At 40.8% G+C, this 19835-nt stretch overlaps 1 protein-coding gene across 14 annotated transcripts in view; it reads left to right on the top strand.

Moving 5' to 3' along the window:
* dlg3 (discs, large homolog 3 (Drosophila)) overlaps nt 1–19835 on the top strand; it is a 79188-nt gene that overhangs the window by 13138 nt on the left and 46215 nt on the right. For 13 of the 14 annotated variants that reach the window (XM_013908137.1, XM_005723003.2, XM_013908139.1 and 10 more), the window contains exon 1: nt 9976–10791. In XM_013908137.1, the coding sequence (XP_013763591.1) occupies nt 10426–10791 (366 nt within the window). In that variant the 5' untranslated portion in view covers nt 9976–10425. Of the gene's footprint in view, nt 1–3548; nt 3660–9975; nt 10792–19835 lie in introns of those variants that run through there. The other variant, XM_013908146.1, reaches the window with a different exon arrangement.

A 19835-nucleotide genomic window follows, 5' to 3' on the forward strand; every position in this document is an offset into this window, starting at 1 on the left:
TCTTTAATCTCCATATTTACCTTTATAAAGTATTTACTTCGACCAAGCTGCCTGACTGAAACACTGATTCCCTAATTTTGCTCAGGACCCATTTTACCATAAATGGGGATCCTTCATAGTTTATTTAGCTTTAGTGCTTTTTTCTGTTTATTGTTTTCTGCTGATTAATTTGCTGCCTCATGCAGCTTCTTTGCTGTTTATTATTTACTAAGTGCTGTCCCAGATCCCATGTTACACAGTTTTCAGTGTAAAAAAAGGGAGATATGTCAATATGGGGTTTACACAAATAAATTAAGCAGTCCAAAAAAGAGCCAACTCTGTAGAAAAGACATTAAATTGTAAACGGTGATTTATGTATGACAACTGATGGCTCACACTATACCTCCTAGATGACTCATTTTAAAAATAAGCATAGATTTTTTCTCAGGATGGTCATCACATTTCTGATCCACTCCAGCTGCTCTTTGTGTTTGGTGTGATGGGATCAATAATAACTTTCATCCACAGTCCAATAATTCGATTGATGCTGTTTTTATGAATCCTCATGTGGTTTTAAATCATGTAGGACTTTTTCAGTGCCTTTTGGTTTATGTAAAGGAAGGTGAGAGTAATTCAACATTCACATGGGAACTAAGGTTTAATCTAACATTATTCCTTTATGCTTAACAGCCCTTCCCCCAAGTCAATCACTTAATGTCAGTGTGGTTTTTTTAAAATTTTTATAACTCTGAACTGGATTATGGCTGGTCAGTTGAACAGAGGAACTGCACTAAACTTGTCATCCACTTGATTGTATTGAACTGATGCTGCAGAGCAGAAGACCTTTTCTTTTACAATCATCTGTTCCAAAAAATAGTCATTTTTAAAAATTAACCGTGCTTTCTTACAATCTCCCCCCTTGCTGGGCAGTTAAAAAAGTAGCCCTGGTTTGAAATCACCGGATTATTCAAGCATAAATTGTTGCTTATTGCAGGGCCATGTGTTCAAACTTTGTCACTCCCCATGGTAGAGGATCTAAACCATAAATTATGACTGTGGCTTGAACTTTAGTCCAACATCCTAAGCTCGTCTCTGTGCATCTGTGATCCACCCTGTTCAGCTTCTAATTCAGTGCAACATGCCTCTTGATCCATTCCCCCATCCTTCACTGTCTGGATCCCAGCTGCTTGTGAGGCCTATAGGCACAGTCCTGGAAAGAGAGAAGCTGCTGGAAGGATGCAGCAGTCATAGTGGGAAGTTTAAGGGAGAGAAACAGAGCTGCTTAATGGACACCCGACGAGGTGCTCATCAGTATTCTAGCCATACGATCACCTGAGTGGAGGATGGGAGGGAAACTAAATGAGTCTGCAAATTCCCTGATTTGGTGCAGAGTAGCAGGTGAGAGTGGAGAATGGCTCCTTTAGAAAATAAATAAAAGAAACCATAAGAGAACAAGTTAGTTTCATGTGATTGATTTCATAGTGGTTATTTAATGTTTTGGTTCCAAGCTAAGTGTGATGTCACTAGTTTGGTTGTATTGGAATATAATCATGAAATATCAAAAGAATAGAATTTAAATATATCATGAATTCCCAGTGTTATAGGACTTGAAGTAATTAATTGAATGACTGCACCAATTTGCAGATGTCTGGCTATGAGTGCTGTGCAAAAGGCATACTGTTAGCTTCCAGCATTAGAAGGGGCTACAGCTGCACTGTCTGCCAGTGTCAGCTGACCTGCCTGTCCTAAATGTGGAGAAGGTGCCATCAAAGGACACACTCACTGAGCCTCACTAATGTAAAGAAAATGTTGTGAAAAGACTGCAAACTTCACATTGATGTAATTCTGATGGTTGAATTTTGCCTTCCAACTCTCTTCCTGTTGGTTACATAGATGCCAGGTACAGCTGCCCGCATGCTTCAGGGTGTGGGTGTATATATACTATCTTTTCAACTTGAGCAAAAGAGGAGCTTTCATTTTAATTTAAAGCCATCGGGAGAAAGTTAAGAGCTTTTATTTGAAAACGAATTTGAAAAATTGGTGGAAACACGTGGTTGCAGATTTGCACAGGTGATGGCCTGCTCTAAAGGCTGCCCTCTGCTGTCAGTTAAGGGTCTTTATTCAGTCTATTTCCAGGCTTAGGACACTGTGTTTAGTTTCCTCATATAATATATTTGCTAAACTTTGGCTGTCTTGTGTCTTGCGCCCTTTTTACAACAAACAGTGCTGTGCTGCATTTTTTTCTTAACTTTCTGATTTTCCAAAGCTACTCTCTCTCTTCAACACAATGTTATTTCACAAGATTGGGAGTCACTCCTGACTGGTTTTTAAATTTAAAAAGTATTTAAAATTATTACATAAAAAATTTTAAATAAGCAAACTTATTTCCTTGCAGAAATCTAAGAACACTAATAGGATACATGTGCTCATTTCTCTTTATGATACAAGAGCTAGTAGGTGACTATTTTTTTTTAGCATAAACCCTGAAGACTTGGAAAATAGCTAGCCTGGTATTGTTAAATGTCTGTCAGAAGTCCTGCTTAGGGTTCAGGAAGCGTCTTTGACAGACTAAATAATTTAAAAAGGTAAAAAAAAAAGTATATACTGTATTGGTAAACTGTAGAGGTGCTGGTAGGCTGATAAATTTATACTTGAGACATAGCTAGATTAGCTGTTAGCTCTTTATGCTAAACTAAGCTAGCTTGTTCATCCTAGCTCTGTTGGTGTTGTCAGATTATTTACAAATGCAGTTAATGTCATGTTTAGGATCAGTAATGTTATGTTTGGATTACAAGACATGTAATCTACTCCGAATACCTAATACAGAAAACATAATACTTTGTTTAAAAAATAGATGCACACTTCAAAATTTTGAGTTCTGCAATTGTTTTCAAAAAGATTTCAGAGTGATTTTTTTCATATTTAGCATTTACTGTTGGTTAAATTAGTACTACAGTTTGTAAATCTGTATAACATATTACACATCTTTTTCATAGGATTTATTATGAATGACAATAATAATATATTCAACAAAACTCACTATCTTTGTTAGACATGTCTGTTCAACTTCTTGCTAACACAAATCTCTAGTCAGCCAACATGGCAGCAACTCAGTGCATTTAGAAATGTAGACATGGTCACGATGACCTGCTCAAGTTCAACCTGAGCATCAGAACGGACAAGAAAAGTGATTTTAAGTGACTCTGAATGTGTCATGGTTGTTGTTGCTGGGCGGGCTAGTCTAGCAATTTCAGAAACTGCTGGTCTACTGGGATTTTCCCAGACATCTCTAGGTTTTTACAGAAAATGGTCCAAAAAAGAGAAAATATCCAGTGAGCAGCAGTTCTCTGGGAGAAAGTGCATTGTTGATGTCAGAGGTCAGTGGAGATTGACCAGACTGCTTTAACAAATTATGCAGAAGAGCATCATTTACCTATATACTTAATGCCATTTGAAAATTAATGTATATGATTATCTTTTCTGGTATCCACAAGCGTGTCCATGTTATTGCAAGACAATATTTTTACGTTACTTGTCTGAAAAACAAATACTATGTGTGTCCCCTGCAGGATCAAGAGGGACAGAGTGTGTCCCGGGTCCGAGTGACCAGCAGGAGCAGCCCTCAAAAAGTGGAGCGAGTTTCTGGTTTGGTGGCTCGTTCTCATGTCGACGTGCCAAAGGTGAGTTACGCAAAGCAAAGATTTGCTTCCATGGACTGTCATGAACTCAACTTTTGCTCAATGATCCCATTAAACGTCAGAAAGACGATACTGTGACGCTGATGATGTGATGCTTACAAAATTTCCACGACAGTTATTGAGCTTTTTATTATGGTAATACTGAACACCGTGGTTAATAGTATATCATAAAACACTTAAAGGCCTAAAATATGTGGTCATATAATTCACCATGCTGAGGATCTCACTGTAGCTACGGGCTGGTTTTAAAAAGATTTAAATAAGTAATTTAAGACTGTGCAATATATGCTGTCCCTGAATCAGCGTTTTCTTAGTCACTCGTTATTCACTATGATAGTTCTTTTTTCCCACACAGTTTAATGTCAGACTACCGTACCTCACAGTAAAAAGCAAAGTAAGCTCATTTAAACACTTTATGGTTGATTTCAGTAACGTGATCTGCCCCGTTGTACATTCTTCATTTCTTAATATACTCTTTCCACCACGTCCCACAACACTGGACTCAGAGTCACCCTCCCAAAACATAATTATAACACATTCAAATAGAAACAGCAGTTTCGGTATCAGCAGTTTAATAGAGCTCATTGTATCAGTGTTAGCTCAACATCTTAAGGATGTAGTCATTGGTTTCTTGTCCACAGTCTCTAAGTTTGGACTATCCCTAACCTGACAACATTTGACTCCTGGAGAACGTTCACTGGTTCCCGAAAGCCATCTTTAATTGCTCTGCTTAGTCCTTTATTTTCTAGACAGTACGGTGAGAGGTGAAACTTCTCCCACCAGAGAAAGATTTGCTCTGGTGTCTTCTTAACCAATATCAGTTGTTGACCTCTTGGTATACATGCAACTTTTACTGTAACAAGTGAGCATGTCTTGACAAAAGTTACAAAATGCATTGATTTATCATATAGCCTGACTATAAACAGGGTTATTTTTTTAACTTTTTTTGCTGCATGAGTATGACTCAACCTTGGATGTCAGTCCTTCTTATGAGTTAACAAAAGTGCAGCACATGTTGTCAGATAGATAGACAAAAGCCCAAAGTACTATTTGTTTAACTAGCTTGCTATGAGGTAAAAGGCAAATACCGCCCTCATGTCTGTCTATTAGATGTGAAGTTTACTTTGGTTTCGGACTAGAAACAGTGGGGAAAAAACTGGCTTCGCTTGTCAAAATGTCACAAAATCCATATTACCAACATGTATAAATTTCACAGATTAACACCTCTTTGTTTGATCTCCAAGTGAAAAAAATTGTAAAAACTACATTGTGTGGATTTTGATTTTTGTTTGGATAGAAAAAATTAAATGTGCTGTTTTCAGTCCTGCTAAAAGAAGCTAATTACCTGGCACCTCTTGTTTTATTGTGCTGTAACTTTTGGCAAGACAGCAGATAAGCTTCTTGCCAAAGTGATACCAAAATGATGCTTCTCCAAATGCCAAGCGGTCTCTTTAAAGGATTGTGGCTCATCTGATGCTTACACGAGCAACATGCTCAGTCCTCATCTTTCATGTGAGAGATATGTCTCAGTAGGCTGCCATGTTCTTCAGTGCTTTTAAAGGCCGCCGTGTTCACACGCATTTCCCCATTACAGCACGGCCAGAGGCACATGGCAGCACAGTGGCTGCAGGCGTTGGCTTTTGAGCTAAGCCCAGAACTAGTGCAGTAGGTGTGTGTGTGTGTGGGTGTATGTGAGGGGGGTGTTTGGATTAGTGGACTTGGACCGGGTAAAAGATGAGGTGATGCAGGCTGTGGCTGCGAGCACATGGATTCATTGTGCTTGTATGATAATGCCTGCATAATAAAACAGTGACAGCACAGGTTGATTCTGGTATGGATAATATGGAGCTGGCTGCGTGTGTGTGTGTGTGTGTGTGTGTGTGAGACTCCCTCTTTCACATGAAGGAGGGAGATGAGGAGGCGCAGGGGAAGGGAGGGACTGTAAGGGAGAGAATGGGGGTGTAAAGAGAAAGCTATAGTGGGGGAGGCTGGAGAGAGACAGCAAGGCGGCTGAGAGGCGAGGGCCGGTGCAGTGCAGAGCTGGAACGGACACCCAGAGCTCAGCCTTCCGCGGGTTGCCATGGAAACCACATTCCTCCCCCGCCTGCATCCCTACAGACTGCTCTGACTCTCTTTCTCTCTATATCTATCTCTCCCCTCGCTCTTCTCTATGTTTTATCCCGTCTTTTTCATTCCTCTTTTAATTTGCGTCTTTGTTTTCTTTCTCCTCTCTCCCTCCATCTCGCTCTCTTCTGCTGTCACGCCGTACATGCTTTGAGCACATTCGTGATGATGCACACTCAGCAAGCACAGTGATTTCAGAAGCGTTGCACTCTGTGGCAAGGTGGATGGGTAATTACACAGTTTATTTTGCATTCCCATGCACTCACGGATGCATAAGCACTTTGTTGTTTTCTCAGCATCTCTCTGTTTTTCTTCTCTCTATTTTTACTTCCCCTTCTGTTCAGCACCATGCTTCAGTAATGCCCCCTCTAGTCATCGCATTTCTGCCCACACACAGGGCACCTTAGCTCGGTTTCTCCTCTGTTACGGCATCTGCAGTGGACCTCAACCACCTTCATCACATTTTATCAGCTACTTTCACCTGATCCTATAACCTCCTACTTGAACCAACCCCCCCTTTTCTTATTGCTCTTTTTCCTGCCTCTTCTTTATGCGTGTACGAAATCTGCATAAACACTGTTCCTTATCCTTGCAGCTCTGATAAAATCTCTCACACTCCTCTTTTCCTGTCTCCTTCATTTATCTCCATGTGTATGCTTCTCTCTCTCATTATTCCATCAGTTGGAGTTTCATGTGTGTGGTGGAGCAGCTGTTCTCTGCCACTAAGGCCTATTAATAGGAGTCTTAGGCATGTAGCCTCAGTTTTCTGCTTCTGAAATGCTGGGAGAGCATTGTGGCGAATCTAAATGATCTCACTCATTTGAATTAGACTGACTGACTTGCTGTCTTCTCATCCTGTGCGAATTACTTGCCTCCCATCAACACATCACCTGTCAGTGAAATATATATCTCACATATTCTTCTATAATCTGGGAATTCCTTTCAGTGGATGTAATGATACCCTAGAGACTTGTTTCTTCATCCCCTATTACAGTTGGTTAAGGCTACAGTACAAGATCTTATTATGTGTTGATTGGGAGCTGCCTCTTTAAGACTGCCTCACTACCGATTGTCCTTTTATGGTGCTAAATCCGGTCAGGTGACGAAGGAGCAGTTACACAGCTTCTCTGAGAAATGCCTAGAAATGACTGAAAAGTTCAATAGATGGTCCGTGCAGTGGCTGGGAGGGGGGGTTGTAATGCTCGTTATGATAGCGTGTGTTTGTTACAGGGTGTCCAGGTGGGTTCATGTAATAAGAGAGCTGTGAAGGCTGCTGCTGAGCTGATTGTGTCGGGGGTGCCGAAAGCTGAAATGAAGCATCTCTGTTCAAAAAGCAAATTATGTGCTCCTCCCGTGTGTCATAACTCAAGCAGAGGGTCAGAGGTCGCAGTCTTAGTTTTAGCCATAAATCACCTAATGCTGTTTGCCTGAACACAATATTAACAAGGATTTTCTTACACACTCTGGACACATTTAATTCAGTTCAATTCAATTTTATTTATATAGCACCAGTTCACAGCAACAGTTGCCTCAAGGGGCTTTATATTGTAAGGTAAAGAATAAGCAAGCACTTGGCAACAGTGGGAAGGAAAAACTCCCGTTTAACAGGAAGAAACCTCCGGCAGAACCAGGCTGAGGGAGGCGAGGCCATCTTCTGCAAACATACTCTTTGCAAAAGCTGCATTTAATCCAGGGCAATGGTATTTGATTACACTATATTCACTAATGTGTCCGTTATCCTCCATTTATAAACTTTAAACAATCAGTACAGACAGTGCTTTATCCATCAAGACATTTCTTGCCCAGTACAATTTAATTCATGCAAAATCATTTTCCTGTATTAATTCTGTATTCTGTACTGAACTGTACAGAAAAGCAGCTCTTAAATTGTATTTCCCATCTATAATATGGAACTGAAACAGTTTCCTTTTCTTTGAGGTACTAAGATTTGTCTGCATATGTGAACTGGTCACACCTGTTCATGTGTTTGTATGTGGACGATTACCAATCTGTGGTTATTCTTTTCTTGTCCTGCCCATACCTACCTTTATATATGTATGTATAAAGGTAGCTTCTTACTGCACACCCCATGATTGCACTGACTGGTAAATCCAGTGTGGACAGTTTATAAGAGACAGGAGAAAGGGGCTTTAGGAAAGGATGCTTGCAACATGTGATCTGTCATGTGTGGTGTGATCGATATGCTTACATTGGTCTTCCAGGCTGCTGCTTCAAAGCCCCGCCTCGCCGCTCTAATTCAATTCAGCGGCATATGTGGCTGCACATCCTACGATGTAACTCATACAGTGGTTTCCAGCATCTGTTTAAAAATGCCTCTTTTTGCTCTTTGCTTGAAAATGAAAATCTCTGCAGGTTAGAGTGAGAGGATATCATTATAATGAAGTGAGTTACTCTTGCATGTAATTAAGTGAGCCTGAGCCTGCTGTGTGTGCCTCCTGGTAGGGCTGCAACACAATCCAGTTTGCCCTCAAAGTCCTGCTCAGTTTAACGGGAAGGTTGCACGGATAGGCATTTATATATGTCAGATTTTCAATATGGCAATATTGAGGCTTCTTGCTTTAATGTATATGCACTGTAACATGCAGACTATGTATAAATATACCCTCTCCCCCATGCAGACACACCCAGCTCTGTTCCCCGTCACATTTCATTAATAATGCATGTATACAGGGCTTTAATGGCGACACTGTAACATTCCCTCTCAGTTCACTAAAAAAACCCTTCACCCTCAGTGTCAGGATGTTTTGTATCTAGCTGTGATCAGTCCACGAGTTCACAAGCATTTAAAATGGCTCACAAGCAGTCCTATCGCATTACTGAAAATATAACTGCCACAGATACATGAAAGCCATATAGTGGGGTTTTTTTCCGCTCACACATTCTCACTCTCAATCTCTTCCTCCACCCACTTGAAAGCCCGAGCGTGTAATCGTGTTGGTTTCGTACACATGTGTTGATGTCATCATTGTGAACATGAAATAATTCCCCTATGGTTCTTATACGAGGCATCAGGAGTGCACTTTTTCCCTCGCCGTGCTTATTTTTGACCCAGTCCTGCACACGCGCAGGACTTGCCATTAAAATAATGCAACAGCGGTGCCGCTTTGAAACGAAAGAACGCTTTAAAGTAATGCAGCGTGATTCGAATGCATCCTCTGCTGAGAGCCATGATATTGAGGAGAAAAGGGATTTTCATCTCCTGCACCTACTTCCACTGCAAGAGTATTTACAGATGTGTACTGTGACACAGAGCCTGAGGTTGACAATTACTAGCACAAGAAAGCTGTTCAGGCTGCAGCTGAACTAAGGATGACCGTGGAGATGACCAGTGATCAGAATGACAGGGGTGCTCATTGCAAGTTGGATTTCAGCTGCATTGGTCTGATGAAAACATGGATTAGACTCAGAATTTGCGGATCAGAGGCTGAGTACTGCATTGGCAGATTGCAGACTATGACTTCCTGACCTTTTTCTCTTTAAAATATTAAGAGGAAAAAAAACACACACAATGTTTTATTGTGTTTTGATTAGCGAAGAAGTGCCTTTTCACTCAAGGCAGGAAGCAGCGAGATTTGGGTGCTGCGGTCCCTTTAAGAGCAGCTACTGAAGCGCTCAGTCCTGTTGGTGCTGCTGCTGCTGCTGATGGCGGCGCTGCAAGTTGATTGGCTGTGGCTGTCAGGGCTGAGGTGCTAGAGGGATGCTGCTACATATCTCCCCCTCCCCACCCCCTCCGTCCCTTCCTGCTTCCCTCTCTCTCTTTCTCTCTTGCTCTATATCTCTCTCTCACTATCTCGCTCTTGCTAGCTCACATCCCTCTGAATAATCCACATCTAGGGCAAGCTGGCTGAGAGGCAATCCAGTGCTCAGCTCCTCTCTGCAGGCTGAGAAAAGAGACAGAGAGCGAAAGACAACGATTTTCAACGCAGGAGGAAAAAAAAAGCCGTGAGATTTTGACAAGAACAGGAAGATACCAAGAATTAACTGAAGATTTTCATCTGCGGATATCATTTATTTATACATATTGTTTATATATCTATATATATATATTTGTACACACGCATATAGATATTTATATATATATACATTTATCCTTGTACATATCTGTATCTGTGCTTGTCTGTTTATATTAATATTTTTATATGTATTTGTGTGTGTAAATATATATGATATATAAACAAAAAATATCTATATATCTATGAATTTATATGCGTATCACTGTGAACCAAGAGAAGCAAGAGGAAATTTCTATCATCAGGGCTGGTCTCTGATTGTGTGGCGGTATACAATATTTTAAATATTTCCTTTGATCTTCAACGTCAAGAGGACAAAGACTACGTGCCCATTTTGTATTTTTGTTTTCCTGTCGCTGCTTCCCATCCCTCTCAGTCCGTTTTTTTTTTTCTGCGTCCGGAAGGAATAAACTGGAGAGTGACAGGATTTGACGAAAAGGGAAAATCTGTAGAAATTCCTGTGATTAGTGTTATTTCCATCGGCATTAGCGCTCTGTGAGCCGATCACAGCGTGCTGTGTGAGATCTGAGGAGGCAGCAGAGACAGAGTGCCACGCCGCTCATCTCAGCGTCAGCCCAGCCAGCACAGCCAGCATGCACAAACACCACCACTGCTGCAAGTGCCCAGAATGTTATGAGGTGACCCGTATGGCTGCCCTGCGTAGGATGGACGCCCCGTCGTATGGAGGAGACTGGCAGGCCGAGCCCTATGGATACCCACCTGGGTATGGTGGAGGCCAGACCTTACCCCCTCCAGCCTCAGGGGGAGGTGGAAGCATGGGAGGAGGAGGGGGCACTTTAGGGAGAAGTAAGGGCAAGGTTATGTCTGGTGGGGGCCCTGGAGGCCCCAACCCAAAGGGCCAATCCAAGGGTGGCCCCAAAGTAAATGGCAACAACTCCAGTGGACAAGGAGGATGGTGGCCCGAGTGCACCTGCACCAACCGGGAGTGGTATGACCAGGTAACTCCTCTTCCTCACTCTGTTACATAGCTCAGGCTCGTGGGACCTGACGAGGGAGATCAGAGGGGCTGTTGCCATAGTAAAACAGAAATGATCATGTGCCAGCTGAAGCTGTCGGTTTAAGGAAGAAAATTCAGATTTAATATTCTTCTCAAGCCCTCTCTTTCCTAATTGTCGCTTGTGTATTTCGCATTGTAGAGCAGAATAGAGCTGATCTAGCTTCACGGCACATGCATGTAGATGATCTTCATTTTTGGATTGGGCGCAGATGACTAATGCTTATAGGTTTAACACACCAAGTGTGTGTGTCGTCAAAGGCTTATGCTGATGCAGTTACCACAGGCCAAAGAAATGGTGCATTTTCATTCATGGAAGCAGCACCGAGAGGCAGTTTGCAATTATTGTGAATTAGCCCTCTAGTCGGTAACCCTGACATTACAAGCTGACTCAAAGAAATTAGATGTAAAAAACAGATTTTGTCTAATTAGCTTAGAGTGGAGGAAGGGATGATGAAATCCATCTCTGATGCCAGTCCCTGTATTTTTTGCAGGCCATTGTGCTTCAAAGCATCACAATAGACTGTGTTGTGTAATACAAACAGAGAATGAGACGCAATCTAAATGCTGCCTGTTTTATGTGTCGCACAGTGTGAATGAAACTGCCTCTTTACATGTGCACCATTTTGTGTCTGTTGCCTCCATTTATTTACATGTATTTGTAAATCACAGTTGATGGAAGGTCAGAATAGCTTCAGGAGCACAGTCTTTAATTAAGGAAGGTGCATGTATGTGAGCATGAGATTGAGCTTGGGTGGGGGAAGGGTTGCTCGGTGAGCATGAGATTCAAGGAATGGATCTTGCTGTGCATAAGTATGTGCCTGTGCAGTCCTGTGTTTGCGGCAAGTGAAGCCACTGCATTATTTGTATTTCACCCCCTGTTGTGTCTGAGCCTGGTTTTGGAAGAAGAATAGGAAGAAGTGAGGAAGGTGAGAAGAAAATGGAGGCTGAAATTTCAGCAGCACAGTGGAGAAAGCTCCTCCTGAGCTGAGCCCTCGTATGAGCTGCAACCTGGTTGATATTAGCAGATTACTACATGGAGGAGAGGCTTTAGCTTTGAGGAGGCGAAAAAAAGAAAATGGACATTCTCTCTGTCTTGTGCATGATCCATTTAAATCTATTCCATTACAGCCACATCCAGATCAGTCATGCGTATTTCATGTTTCACACATTTGAAAGCTCAAAGCAGATGTGATTATGTAAGCATTTATTCCTTACATGGAGAATTTTACTCTCCGTCAGTGTTACCCCCTGGTTTTCCAGCGTATTTGTTCAATATTCAACTTACAACAGGAGCAAATTAGCATCTGCTTGATGAAAAATCTCTTTCGACTGCATCGTGATTCATGTAGTGATCTTATCCTGTTGAAACAGCACCATTAATGGATAAACCCCTCAGTCGAATCCTGGCTTGTGCTATCCTTTCGAAGGATCCCTGCTCTCTCGTTCTGTCGTGTGAATACATACCAGCATAAAAACTCTGCAAAAAAGCGTATCCAACCCGGCATTCATGGCTTGAATATACGAGTGTCTACATTTCTTACATTTCTTCACTGGAATAAAAATAGCGGAATTGCGGATAATGAGTCAGGGAATAGGGCATGCAGCGGGGGTTAGTGGGGTAAAAATGCAAAGGTTAAAAAAGAGAGAAATAAGCCAATAAATGCAGGCAGCAGCCCTGAAGAAGGGGGAGGGGATTATGTAAGAGGAGGCAGTTGGTGGTGCTGTCAGAGAGAGAAGCAGGAGAGGCACTGACACTGTGGACAAGCATCTGTCCCTCCATCTCTTAAAACAGGCATGTGAATGGCCTACATATATGCGCTTCCCATCCCATGAACGAGCTATAGCACGGCATGGGTAGAAATGCACACCCACCATAACCCCCGCCCTCCTGGCCCTCCTCACCGTTGCTCATCCTAGCTAGGGAAAAGTGAACGTTCCCCCTCCCCCACTACCTATAACACAGCCAGAGAGAGCAGGGCAGTAACACACACGCCCAACATCCTTGTAGCTTATAGCTTTCATAACAACTCATGTTTTGGGCATGCTAGCATAAAAAGTAATAACCTTGCACAGTCATTGAGAATTGTATGAGCTGGCTTTTTATAGCTGGATCATTGACATTTTTAAATGGCTCCTGTAGCCATGAACATTTCATGCATATGTGAGGAAATTATCAGGCAACCCCACCTCTGTCATCTATTTAGGGAATGATTGTGTTGCTTTTGTCATGAGCTTGCTAGTTTAATTATGGATGATTTCTGCTGGGATTATAAGAACATTCTTTAAAACAAGAGCTTTTGAATTTAAATCTGAGAAAAATAGAGACCTCAGTCTACTGGGAGCATCAGTCAGAAAGCTCCTTCTTCCCCCTGCGGGCTTCAATCTGTCTTTGTGTGTTCTCCAACTCCGTGGCTATGATTAGCTTTAAATATTAATTGGATTTTACTTTATTTATTAGCATCAAGATTTAGTCCAGAACGCTTTGCCAGACCTGTTGTTTATAACATGTCTCTGTAGTGGTTGTGGCATTTTAAAAGAATGCACAGACGTGGTGGGCGTTCCATGCCAAACACTCCCATAGGTGATTACGACTTGGGAGCTTTCAGGCCTCAATCTGAAATTTGTGCATGTGTGCGTTCGTGCGTCTTTTTACAGTCGCATTGATTTATCGGTATCATTGGTTTCTACATCTGTCTGATGAGATTTTGTTCAGTCTGATTTGATTTGCCATTATTGTGACAGCAACCCAGAGAGCATTAACGGATGGGATTTGCGTGTGCTCCACGTCCAGAGGTCTTGAGCTGGATCCTCTAACTGTGATCTCGAAAGGCTTAGTCTAAGGCTTGGAATTTTCCTCATCAGATCAAGGAGGGGTTTATCTATGAGCTTGTCTAGGAAAAAGAAAAGCAGTGTGTAATCTGGATGAAACAGCATTCACTATGTCCATGTGTTTCCTTAGAAATTTGGTGTGAATGTTAATGCATGATGGATGGCATTTTTCATCATTGCACCTGCAGGAGTGCAAGTTGTGACGTTTTGCAATTAATAATTTAAACTATATATTTCATTAGAAATTAGTACAAAGGTAACATGAATTTCAAACTGCAACATTTTCTTTTATCTGTTTTTATTTTAAATGCAAACTTATTTTCAGTATGATGCAAGAAGCAAATTTATAAAGGTTGAGGTTGAGACAACTCTAGAAGGTGAATAATAGCAGTCTACAGAGCCATGTTGCTCTAGCATGTGATAACAATGTCTGACATTGTCTTGGTAAAATAAGGATGGCTGGATGGCAGCATTAGATGCTCTAATGCTGGTATATATTGTTCTTCATTAAAGGTGCCTTAAAGGATATGGAAACTACTCCAGCTTTTAGCCCTAATGCCCCCCATTACCAGTACTGATTTTTGAAATGTTTACTGATCAAAAGCATTCACTCTTTTCTCCATCATCCATCATCCACAAAACAAATTTCACATTTTAATTCAGCTTTTTTCTACTATTGGAAAAAGAATGCCATCCGTAAGAGAAAAAATTCAGGTACTTTTCTTAAAGTAATGGATTAATAACCTAAAATTTCAAGTTATTTTCTCAATTTCATATTATTATGTCTAATGCTTGAGTTATGTTGAGACCCCCAACTCAAAATTCTTATCTAATAACCTGAAATTTTAAGCAAATTTACATGTGAGTTTTGTCTTTTATTACCCATGATGCAGCTGTTTATAAATATGTTGCTGGTATCAAATTCAAACCAAAGATATGCATTTTTCAGAAAACAACAAAATTGATCATTTTTTATCTCTTATCATCTACTACTTTCAAATAAATATAGGGTTTAAATCTTTGAGAATCATTCTATTTTTATTTACACTTTACACAACGCCCCAAATCTTTTTGAAAAAGGTTTGCAGTAGAAGTAGTTTTGCATCTTTCTTGGTCTGATATCTGAGTCTGAAACACAGATTCCTAACCTAGCAAGAAAAAGTGCCATCATCAACTTTGGATGACTTCATTCAAGTCTGTATCTATTTTTTATTGTTTTCCAGGTTTTAACATTTGTGTTCTGTGTTTTATTCCAAGCTTTATTATGTTTTATAGTTTAAACCCTTATGAATCAGTATCATGTACCGATAAAACTATAAAAGCCCACTTATTTGCTTGTCTGCTGCCACCCTACAGTGTCAGTGCTTTTAGACATCGCTCTTTAGCGTCAGTGTTGAATTAACATTTCATCTGAAGACCTTTCGTTCCTAGCCTGTTCCTCCCTCTCTCCCACACTCACCCCAAGCAGCATTTTAAATTTAGTAGGAGGCAGAAACAGGCAGATATAGTGTACTGGTAATTACTCTCTGAAATCTTTCAATGTGTAGCTCAGGTCCTGTGTTCATTTTAACCTTGTGAAGCGTTTCGGAACCTGCTGTAAACAAGGGCTCAGTTTCGGTTGGTTTTTTGTTTTTTTCTAATGCGTTTGCTTTTCATTGTAACGTCACACAATTGGAGTCACAGCTTGCATTTTTCAGGAAAAAGTTTAGAGTTATCAGGATGTATGTGATCTGATCTTTATGTAAGTCTTAACTATGGACTAACGCGCTAAATGAAGAACGCTTACACAGTTTCTGTCTCGACTGTATCGAGTAATTACTTAAAGTCCAAGCTGGAAAAGTAAGTGAACCCAAAAGCTCAGCTGTTGAATGAGATGAGATTGGCGGTGTGGCTTAAAAGAATTGGGTTTTGGCTTAGCTACAACCTAAATTAGACAAATATTCACAGCCTAGAACATTTCTCATATGTTTTGGCACTACAGTTTTTTCTGATTTAAAAAAAAAACAAAAAACGAGTAGATGTCAACCAGAACCTAACCTAAACCCTGAGACTATTTGTTGCTATCGGTGTGGTAGTCATTAAGATTCAGGCAGCTGGAACAGCTACAAAAGTGTTTCTATACCTCAGTGTTCATCATAAATCTACATGCCTACAAATGGAGCAAATTCAGAGCTCTTGCTACTCTCCCTAGTGTGGGCGTCCTGCAAAGATCACACCAAGAGCACAACATGCAAGCGTGAAAGCGGTGAAAAAGAACCCGAGAGTAACGTTAAAACACCTGCAGAAATGCCTACAACTTTATATTTGTTTATGTGTCCACTACAAGAAAAAAAACACCTGGACTTACAGGAGAGGGGGCACCATGGTTTGGGACTGTTTTGCTAACTCAGAGACTCAGAGACAACGACCAATACGAGAACACAAGGGAACACACAAAGAAGAAAATTCATGTTTTAAAATAACAAAAATCGGTTATTTTAACCTAATGGAGACTGGCATGACCTGAGCAAGGCTGTTCAATCAGGCATCCCTGAAATACAGATAAGCAGAAAAATGTTTGTAGGAAGGAGATTCTCACTCACTCATGAGTTAAGTGAAAATTAAATCACATATTTGGAGTAATCAATGTAGAAGGTTTCAAAACCTTTTTCCTCAAACTGATTTGCCTGCTTTAACCATGCAGGAGGTGAAATGTTTTACATTTTCCTACCCAAATTACTGCATTACAGCGATCAGTTCAGTGCAAGTGAACGCGTATATTAAACCATCTAGCCAAACCGCAAAATATGAAATCAACAGGAGATATGAAAGATTCAGTGCTTCCTATTGGCTGAGTTTATTTTCAAATAAGATCACATTTAAAATGTGGTACTCGCCAATCTGTATCTGTTGTCTGACATCATTGCTATGCTTCATATATTTTTATAGTTTGCTAGGGAGCTAAATGAAGAATTCTGTGCTTCCGCAGACCAAAAGGTAGATTAACTACAGCAAAAACAATGCAAACAAAAAGCGCCAGCATTGGCAGATAGCTAAATTGTTAATTTAACTATTAGTATTGACTGATTTTTCTCAACTGTATTTTTTTATATTTCTATTTGTTTTGCAATCAATAAAAAAAAACCACTAGAATTTCCTACAAAGTAAAGACTCAAGAAGTAGAACAAAGAAATTGCTTCTTCATAATCTCGGAACTGCTACGATGTTCCAACATGTTAAGGCACTGCGTGACATTGCTCAAGGATGTTATTGTGTGTTATCATCCAGTATATTGAAAACTGCGATACAAACGTGCAAATTCAGCATTCCAGGTCCACGATTTGTTGCACCAAGCTTGTTGCACATTTCAAGGAGCAGCAGCTGCTGCCTCTTAGCGGTGTTTTAGTGTCTTAATATTTCACCCTGGCATGCTCACTTGGCAGCATGACAACATAGGATAGGAGAAAAAAATGTCGATGAACATGTTTCTGCTACTGAAATGGTGCATAGATGTTTGGTTACTATTCTTTTGTACTTGCAGCTGTGGTATTTGACAGTTTACACTGATCTTTCCACTGGATTGAAAACAATGGATTAAAAACACTGCTACAGGCTGTAACAGACAGACTGTTTCATACAACTATATACACATAGACTATAAGCACACACCCCCAACCTTTTCCCAAAAACACAGTGTTCTGTACCCATGCGGTGTGAGGGTAAAGAGAGAACAGTGAACCATGGGAAATGCACTACATTACAAGGGAAACAAGGCGTACTGCAATATTTATGTGCACTTTGACAAAAGTTAGCCTTTTTTTTATGCTGTTAAAGAGGGTAACCACAGAGCGTCGGAGAAATGGCTAGTCAGACATTGACGTCAGCAAATTGTGGAGACTTTGACAAGCCAGCCACCATTATAGGAGCTGAAGACCTGTGATATAGCGCGGCTATACCTGTGACCCAAAAGCTGAACTGTGTTTAATCCCACCTCCTACACCTCTCTTAAAAGCCTCTACTCGGTTGTTGTTGTTTTTTCTTTTTTCCCCCGTTTGCTGCGTTACCAAGCTGAATCAGCTCGTACTCTTTCAACATGGAGGTTCTGTGTGAAACGCTGGAATCAGAGAAATTTCTTGTGTCTTCTGCCAACACAGATTTAAGCTCATCAAGTGGTTTACTCATTAGCGCAACCCCTCTACAGCTATGTGATGTATGTAGAGGCTTTAGTGTAGCGTTACAGGTGCAGTAGCCCGAAGCGGCAGATCCTGTGTGTGGAGGTGTGTGTCCTGCTGGAAGCCGAGGCTGTCGTGCCCCTGTGATCCATATGGTCATTGTCAGAGGCCCTGCCAGGGCTCAGCCCCGTATCAGCTCGCCCGTTCCCCTCTCTGGCACTCGCTGCCAGCTGGGGAGGAGAGCAGAAGAGAAAAGAGAAGGGAGGGGAGTGCTATTTGTTTGTTTGCTTGCCTGTTTTGTTTTATTTAAGGGGTTTTTGCTGATCACAGTAGAGACTGGCCTAGAAATGCGACTGTGCTGCGCTGTGCAGGGCAGACTGGACGTCTGAATCAGCGATGGAGCGAGGGATGCGGGCCTTTTGATGGAATGAGATTGTGGTGATCCTGTACCCCTGTAGTTGTTTATTAAAAGAATCAAACGTTGTGATAGATCGTATGTACAGATATAAAAGCCTTTTTCCCCCCGTGATGCTAGACTCCTTTTAGTAAGAATGTGCTAACATCCTCAGCAAAGTACACCAGTTCCATCACCCACATGCTGCAATACATGAAATACGTGTATATCCAATCAATATCAGTGAAGAGCTAGTCCCTCAGCCTTCTGACTCCTCTTCATTTTTGTGGGGGTGTGTGGGTGCTTTCAACAACGCTTGTGCTTTTATTGCTTTTATTCAACCGCCATATCGGCTGTTATTTTGGTAACACTTTACAATAAGGTACACAAAATCCTGAGTTGTCCAACCAATGAAACAGGATGTAACGACTGAATAGTTATAAAAGTTCAGAATACTTTAAAATAAGTGCTAGTATAATCAGGATTAGCATTTGCTGTGAAAAAAATAAATAAATGTGTACCTACAGCAGCGTAGTCATGCCAAACCTAAGGTTCTTTTGCAGAAGGAACTTTGTTTCAGTCTCCTAATTATTTTCAGACACTTCTGTTTTGCAGTTTTTGAGACGCTCCTAATGATACCCATACTTCCTGCTCAAGCCTTTTAAATTAAAAGCCCTCTTGTGGCTCCAAAGGCTTAATCACTACCTGTCTAAATAAGCTTTTACTAAGCTTTTTGTTTAGTTTAGTACTCAGCATTTTCACACGATACATTATGACAGAAGGGAAAGAGTTGGCATTACTAACTGGAGAGAGTATTTCTGATATACAAGAAAACATAGTTGTAAATATGACTCTACATTGCACGATGGAGCACAAAGGAAACGGAAGGAAATCTAATGCCATCTGTTTAAAAGAGCAACTTTTTCCTGTTGCGAAATAAGCTGAGAAATGAAGTGTTGCCTAAATGGAAAGCTTTAACTAAATAATGAAGATTAAGTAAATGGGCAGATGTATATGAATCAGCTTTAGTGCTCATATTTCAGATTTGTACGTGTCTGCTTGTCGCAAAGGAGCAACTGAGTTGCAATTCTTGGCTTGGCTCAAAATATAAAATTCATCTAATTCAGCATGAATTCCTTCAATGGGCACTTCCTAAAAGGTTCTTTAACCAGTTAAGTAGGTTGTCTAGTATTTGCTAGAGTTTTCAGGAAGGATATAATAGCAGTAGGGTTACTTTCACTGATTTGGTTCTCACTCATTCATAGTAATCTACAAAGGGATATTTTTGCTTTCGTTCCACGTTTTAGTGTTCGCCTTGCCTTTATGTATGTATGGTATATATGGATCTCCGATGGTATAACTAATTATAATACTAAGAGCTGATGATCAAGTAGTTAAAATTCTGTTCTACAGGAAATTCTCTGAGCTTTACTTAGTGATGAGAATTCATGATTTCATCATACAGAATAATGAAGACTTTTTTGCGTCTGTGTTCCATTTTCTAGTTACACCGACGTGCGTGTGTGTGTGTGTGTGTGTGTGTGTGTGTGTGTGTGTGTGTGGGTGTGTGTGTGTGTGTGTGTGTGTGTCTTACCATGTGTAGCTGCTCTG

The sequence above is a fragment of the Pundamilia nyererei genome, unplaced genomic scaffold (assembly GCF_000239375.1).
Source record: "Pundamilia nyererei isolate P.nyererei 1_Seehausen unplaced genomic scaffold, PunNye1.0 scaffold00008, whole genome shotgun sequence".
In the NCBI taxonomy this organism is placed as follows: Eukaryota; Metazoa; Chordata; class Actinopteri; order Cichliformes; family Cichlidae; genus Pundamilia; species Pundamilia nyererei.